The 7,507-nt window shown below is 43.5% G+C and overlaps 1 protein-coding gene across 1 annotated transcript; it reads right to left on the reverse strand.

The window, feature by feature from the left end:
• Positions 1 to 4,004: 4,004 nt before the first annotated feature.
• LOC105945990 (general transcription factor II-I repeat domain-containing protein 2A-like) lies at positions 4,005 to 6,101 on the reverse strand. Its single transcript, XM_012955118.3, has one exon. The coding sequence runs from the start codon at positions 5,903 to 5,905 to the stop codon at positions 4,085 to 4,087; it is 1,821 nt and encodes a 606-aa protein (XP_012810572.1). The 5' UTR covers positions 5,906 to 6,101; the 3' UTR covers positions 4,005 to 4,084.
• Between the last annotated feature and the right edge of the window lie 1,406 nt (positions 6,102 to 7,507).

The raw sequence follows: 7,507 nt of genomic DNA on the forward strand, positions 1-7,507 counted from the left end.
GTTCCTTGGGGGTGGGGTTGACGGGTGGTGTTAGTAAGGACACGTATTGAGTAGTAGGGGGACTGGCAGCCTCGCCCTGTAAGTCTGCTGATTGGCAGTTATTCCCATGGGGTCTTTAGGCAACAGAAGAGTCTCCAGAAGGTAAAGGTAGTTGTCTACAAACCTCTATATATTGGGCTTTGGGCCAGGCCATCCACAGTGAATTGTTGCGGGATAGGGGCTGAACTTTGAACCTCCCTCCAGCCAATCTATTTCTCGAGTGGTTCTACCAGGATGTCAACTTTACAGGCAAACCCAACAGTGTAGAGTTCTGCAGGAGTAGATGGACTTTTATTAGGATTTATAAGTTTGCTGTTGCTGACACAGAAGATAATTACCACAACCCTGAAACAGAAAATACTGGTTATGGACTTAAAGCAAAAAGCTATGTCATCCCTTGTTTCAGTAAATGCTTTTTCTGTCAGTGCTTTGCATTAATCTAGCTCATCAGAGCAATACAGGGAAATACAATTGAAATACAATTACAGTACTAATATGCAATATGCAAAGGAAGTGGGTCCACTAAAAAAGCATTTTGGTTTGAGAAAGAACCTTCCTCATTTGCATGAGAAGCAGAAGAAATTTTGAGAGGGAGCCCTTTAATATAGTCAAAATAAAGTGCTGTCTTGTATAAAAAAGGGCATTGACTCAAGGGATGAGAACATAATTTTGCCCCTTTATAGGTCCCTGGTAAGGCCTCACCTTGAGTATGCAGTGCAGTTTTGGGCTCCAGTCCTTAAGAAGGATATTAATGAGCTGGAGAGAGTGCAGAGACGTGCAACTAAACTGGTTAAGGGGATGGAAGATTTAAACTATGAGGTGAGACTGTCGAGGTTGGGGTTGTTTTCTCTGGAAAAGAGGCGCTTGTGAGGGGACATGATTACTCTGTACAAGTACATTAGAGGGGATTATAGGCAGATGGGGGATGTTCTTTTTTCCCATAAAAACAATCAACGCACCAGAGGTCACCCCTTTAGATTAGAGGAAAGGAGCTTCCATTTGAAGCAGCGTAGGTGGTTTTTCACGGAGAGGGCAGTGAGGTTGTGGAATGCCCTTCCTAGTGATGTGGTAATGGCAGATTCTGTTAATGCCTTTAAGAGGGGCCTGGATGAGTTCTTGATCAATCAGAATATCCAAGGCTATTGTGATACTAATATCTACAGTTAGTACTAGTGGTTGTATTTATAGTTTATGTATGTGAGTGTATAGATTGGTAGGTGTGGGTTAGGTGTGCTGGGTTTACTTGGATGGGTTGAACTTGATGGACACTGGTCTTTTTTCAACCCTATGTAACTATGTAACTAACTATGTAACTATATGTAAATGATACAGCCCCTATTTAGTTCCAACTCTACAGTTTCAGCCACTTTACCAACATTAAGGGCAGTGACAGGCGGGGAGATTAGTTGCCCGCGACAAATCTCCCTTGTCGTGGGCGACTAATCTCCCCGATATGCCATTCCACCGGCTTGAATGTAAATCGCCGGTGGGATGGCATATGCGGCACCAAAATCCCCCAAATTTCCCAAAATCGCGGACGTGTCCTCTCAAGGCAACTTCTGCAATTTCAAGGCAACTAATCCCCCCATCTGCCATGACCCTTAGAGTACTGGCAAATGGAGATGTTTGGGTGGCATGGTGGTTCAGTGGCTAGCACATCTCCGTTGTAGTGCTGGGGTCCTCCATTTGATTCATGCAATGTCACGACTAAGCAGGGAACGTCACTGGAAGAAGTCGTTGAGGAAGGACCTCCCCTACACCTCCCACTAAGGAACACAGCCGCTGGGGATGAAACAGGACTGGAGCCAAGTGAAGGAGTGGCAGGAGTGCCGAACCAGGCGTCTTAGGCAAAATCGGAAGGCAATCGGATGGTCAGGCAGGCAATAGGTCGGTACAGGCAGCAGGATTCAGAATCGGGAGTCAGGCCGGGTCAAAATAACAAATATCAATCAGGAATAATGCTTGGCGTCTTTCACAAGGAAAATGATCACTTCGCAGTGATCCTAGGCCTCTGGCGTCTTTTTAAGCGCAAGGCGCATGCGCGGGCGTCAAGACGCACGCCGGCGTCAGAGCGTGTGCGTGCGTCAAGACGCACGCCGGCGTCATAGCGTGCGCCGGCATCAGAGCGACCCTTGCGACCAGGTGGATGGCCACGACGAGCAGGTACCTTACATGCAAGGAGTTTGTATTTTCTCCCTTTGGCTGCATGGGTTTTCTTTGGGTACTTTGGGTACTCTGGTTTCCTCCCACACTCCAAAAAACATACAGGTATGTTAATTGGCTCCTGATAAAAATATTGTCCCCTCTGAAGCATGAATGTAATAGGGACCTTAGATTGTAAGCTCCACTGGGGCGGTGAATGATGTATAATCATGTAAACATTATAAATACTACCCTGCTGGATGAGGTACTGGCAACCCTCTATCTCCTTGTCAAAACCTCAACTGCTCAACTAACTAGCCTATAACTAACTCTCACCACCAACACTGAGCCCCATGCAACTAACCTACCACTATCTAAACTACCTAATTACTCACCTCCGAGGTGGTAAGCCTGAGACTACCTGATTCACTTATTTTTCTCATGTCAGCTGAAAGGAAATCCCTGGTTCCTGCATTTCCTTATATAGGCGCCTGTTGGGAAATTTCTCTACAAGCTAACCTTAAGGTTTAATGCTATCTACTGGCTGAACTGGATATTGCCACACTACTGCGGCAACAAAGCTCCCTAAAATGCCTTCCCCTTCACATTCAAATCTCCACAAGCAGGGCTGGAACTTGGGGCAGGCAGAAGAGGCCACAAGGATGGTGGTTCCTGGCAGGTACCTCTTCTGCCTACACCTAGTCCGCACTCCCTTGTCATTGCCCCCACCACTTGTCATTGCGTGGTGGGGGTGCATGTGCGAGGTGGATGACTGGGTTGCTTAGGGCACCCAGTCGGCTTGGCTCACCCCTGGCCACAAGTAAAACACATAGCTTGCACTGATCCAGCTTAATTGCAGGAAAAGATGGCAATTTCCTATTTTTGGTATGGTATAAAGTCCTAGAGATGACCGTACACTAGCTGCCTGCCTTTTAAGTTGTGATAGCAGAGATGCAGAGATTCCAGGGCTGGCAAATCAGAAAGTATTTTTGGAAAAATAAATCCTACATTCATCACTTCTGCACATTTCCACTAAATTAACTGGGAATTGAGAAGGGTAGTTGGGGTAAACTTTTAACCAGTGGCAAACCTACTACATCTCATATTAGCTTTAAGGAAGCCTGTGTATAACCAAATTTAGCGTCCCCAAACAAAAAAAATCTCAACATGATTTATAAGACAAGCTAGACACATTGTCAAAACGAAAAAAAAATTATATAATTTAATGTAAATGCTTTTGAGTAAACAAATTGTTTAAGTATAAACATAATTCGTAGTAGGAATTGTCTGTAGACATACACCTGCAATTACAAATGTGGAATTTCATAAAGTAATTGGTGACATTTTATTATTTTATAATTATTGATTGGCTTGTGGGTGGCCTAGGTTACAAAGTAGAAGAACATTATATATAGGTATATATTATAGGTATGGGATCTATCAGGAATGCTTAGAATGGCCTGTTTTTTTCTGGATGAGGGTATTTCTGTAATCTGGGTCTCCATACCTTAAGCCTAGTTTAAATAGGTTCCAGTTAGGTTCAAGTACAATGTAATGCTGCATTATTACAGAGAAAAATTAAATCATTTTAAAAAATTTTAATTATTGGCTTAAAATGGACTTGTGAGATGGACTAGTATAGAGGTCTCTGAATAACTGGTTTCCAGTACCTGTATCTGCTATTTATATAGAGCAGGGGTGTCGAACTCAATCAGAGAAGGGGCCAAAATCTAAAATCCAGCCTAAATCGCGGGCCGAATGGTTTACTGAACAGTCATAAACTGACAACGTTAACCAGAAATGGGAATTTAAAATGAGTGGAACAATCTTTTCCTTAACAGTGCTGTTAACCAACTCACATGCTATCAAGCAAAACAGTAATATTGGAATGTACCTAAAATGCTCATTGTTTTGTTTTCTGGCTAGATGTCTGACACCGTTTTCTCCGGATCAATGAGTCAATGTTCGGTTTTATTTCTTGGGCTGTAGCAACCCGCAAAACAGCATGGAGGTTGTCATCGGTAATGCGTGATCTGTGCTTGTTTTTGTTCAGATTCATTATTGAAAACATCTGTTCACAAAGATAGGTGCTCCCGAACATGGATAAAATACGGGCAGCATGAAGTCGGAGCTCTGGCATTGAGTCAGGGGGCAGTAGAGGGTAGAAGTCCTCAATTTCAACATCCTGAAACCTTGATTTCAGGCCACTGTCAGACTGAAGCTCGATTATCTCCATCTGAAGGTGATGGGGCACATTGTTGACATCAACTGTAAAAGGATTGGCAAAGATGTCAAAGCCTGAGTGCTGTGTTCTAAAGTCAGAGAAGCGCCGCTCAAATTCACTTAGTAAATGGCTAACTTTGGTAGCCAGCCGACTGCAAGGAAAAGTACCAGAAATAGTGGTTGAGATACTCAAACAAACGGGAAAGTGGGCAAGATTGTCCTGTTCCAGTTGGGACTTCCATAGTTGAAGTTTACGCTGGAATGCTGTGATCATGTCAGACATCTTCGTGATGACTTGTTTGCGTCCCTGCAGCTTCAGATTTAGTTGGGCGAGATGCTCGCATATGTCACACATCATAGCAAAATCACATAGCCAGGAGGGATCCGACAGTTCAGGCAAGGGCTTTCCTTTACTTTCCATGAAAAGAGCAATTTCTTCTCTGAGCTCAAAAAATCTTTTGAGGACTGCGCTCTTGCTCAGCCATCTTACTTCTGTGTGGTATGGCACGTCTCCATGCTCTGCACCCACCTCCTGTAAAAACTGCTGGAACTGGCGATGATTCAGGCCACGTGCCCTTATAAAGTTAATAGTTTTAATGACTGTGGTCATTATGTCATTCATGTCCAGAACTTTTCCACACATAGCCTCTTGGTGGATAATGCAATGATAAGTAATCAAGGGTGTGTGGCAGTGACTTTTTTGCATTCTTTCCTTCATTAGTCCAACCAAGCCTTTCTTTTCTCCGCACATTGAAGGTGCGCCATCGGTAGTTAGCCCCACCAACTTTTCCCAGGGTAATTTAAAATTATTTATAGATTTCTCCACAGCCTCAAATATATCTCTACCAGTCGTCGTCCCATGCATGGCAGATACATCCAAAAGTTCCTCAGTGACAGAGAGGTCGGTCTTCGTAGCACGTATAAAGATGGACAGCTGCGCTGTACCAGTGTTGTCTGTGCTTTCATCGATAGCAAGTGAAAAAGCGAGATAACTGCATGCCTGTTCGGCCAGCTGTGATGATAGATTTCCTGAGAGTTCTTGAACTCTGTCTGCAATGGTGTTTCTTGACAAACTGACATTTTGAAAACTCTGTATCTGGTCTGGGCATACTTGCTCACATACTTTTAGCATGCATTGCTTCAAAAAGGCACCCTCTGAAAAACACCTTGAAGTACGGGCAATTTCTTCAGCCACTATAAAGCTTGCTTTCACTGCAGCATCATTTTTCGCTGTAGCCTTTGTAAACATTTGCTGCTGTGATTGTAGTTTGCCTTTTAGTTCTTTAACAATTTTATGCTTTTCTTCCAAAGTATATTTGCCATACTTAACATTATGTTTTGTGTCAAAATGACGACGTATATTGTACTCTTTCATCACCGACACTGTCTCATAACACAATATACACACTGGTTTGCCCTCTCTAAGCACAAACATGTATTCATTTTCCCATTTGTCATTAAATTGTCTGCCTTCACCGTCAACTTTTCTTTTCCTGGACATTTTGGGATCAATATTGGCAGTAAAAGATGTAGTTTATTGGAAATCTGCGTTAGAAGGAAAAAGTTGAAAACTGCACAGGGATAGCTTGATTTGGCAGATGGAGTCAGTCAATAAATGCCTGGCTGGGTACAGATAGCAGATTCTGATTTTTATGCCTGCACTTTATGCCAGGAACTGGCAGCTTCTGCTGTGTATTTTTTAGCACACGCTCTCCTGTGTACTTTTTAGCACACGCTCTCCTTTGTATTTTTTAGCACACCCTCTCCTGTGTACTTTTTAGCACACGCTCTCCTGTGTACTTTTTAGCACACGCTCTCCTTTGTATTTTTTAGCACACCCTCTCCTGTGTACTTTTTAGCACACATTCTCCTTTGTATTTTTTAGCACACCCTCTCCTTTGTATTTTTTAGCACACCCTCTCCTTTGTATTTTTTAGCACACCCTCTCCTGTGTACTTTTTAGCACACGCTCTCCTTTGTATTTTTTAGCACACCCTCTCCTTTGTATTTTTTAGCACACCCTCTCCTGTGTACTTTTTAGTACACGCTCTCCTTTGTATTTTTTAGCACACCCTCTCCTTTGTATTTTTTAGCACACCCTCTCCTGTGTACTTTTTAGCACACGCTCTCCTGTGTACTTTTTAGCACACCCTCTCCTGTGTACTTTTTAGCACACGCTCTCCTTTGTATTTTTTAGCACACCCTCTCCTGTGTACTTTTTAGCACACGCTCTCCTTTGTATTTTTTAGCACACCCTCTCCTTTGTATTTTTTAGCACACCCTCTCCTTTGTATTTTTTAGCACACCCTCTCCTTTGTATTTTTTAGCACACCCTCTCCTGTGTACTTTTTACCACACGCTCTCCTTTGTATTTTTTAGCACACCCTCTCCTTTGTATTTTTTAGCACACCCTCTCCTGTGTACTTTTTAGCACACGCTCTCCTTTGTATTTTTTAGCTGCCAAGCTCTTTAGCACTCGCCTCCTGAGTCTACTGTGGCTTGTGATTTCGCCGGCCGTACTTGCTATCTATTGCGCATGCGCATAGAATCTATGCGCATGCGTAATAGATAGCAAGTACTGCCGGCTATGCCAAAGAATGATTCTACTATGGCCGGCCGTACTTGCTATCTAATACGCATGCGCATAGATTCTATGCGCATGCGTAATAGATAGCAAGTACGGCCGGCTATGCCATAGATGATTCTACTATGCCATAGCCGCCCGTACTTGCTATCTAATACGCATGCGCATAGATTCTATGCGCATGCGTAATAGATAGCAAGTACGGCCGGCGAGATCGGTGCGGGCCACATTGCAAGGCCTGGCGGGCCGGATTTGGCCCGCGGGCCTTGTGTTTGACACCTGTGATATAGAGCTATACGCAGCACTTTACAGAGATTGTTCAGCATTCACATCAGTCCCTGAGCAAGTAAAGTTTACAGTCTAAGGTGCCTATCACATTCACACACATTTGTATTTTTTGTTGTTGGCTTTTTTTACATGTGATTAAAAATGAGAGCACCAGGACAAAAACCCAATCACACACAGGGAAAACATACAATTATGCCCAGCCCAGAATTGAACTCAGGACCCCAGTGCTGA

The sequence above is a fragment of the Xenopus tropicalis genome, chromosome 5 (assembly GCF_000004195.4).
Source record: "Xenopus tropicalis strain Nigerian chromosome 5, UCB_Xtro_10.0, whole genome shotgun sequence".
Classification (NCBI taxonomy): Eukaryota; Metazoa; Chordata; class Amphibia; order Anura; family Pipidae; genus Xenopus; species Xenopus tropicalis.

Bases quoted from the DNA above. Each gene is read 5' to 3' on its own strand.
- LOC105945990 (XM_012955118.3), bottom strand. From the start codon at position 5,905: ATGTCCAGGAAAAGAAAAGTTGACGGTGAAGGCAGACAATTTAATGAC.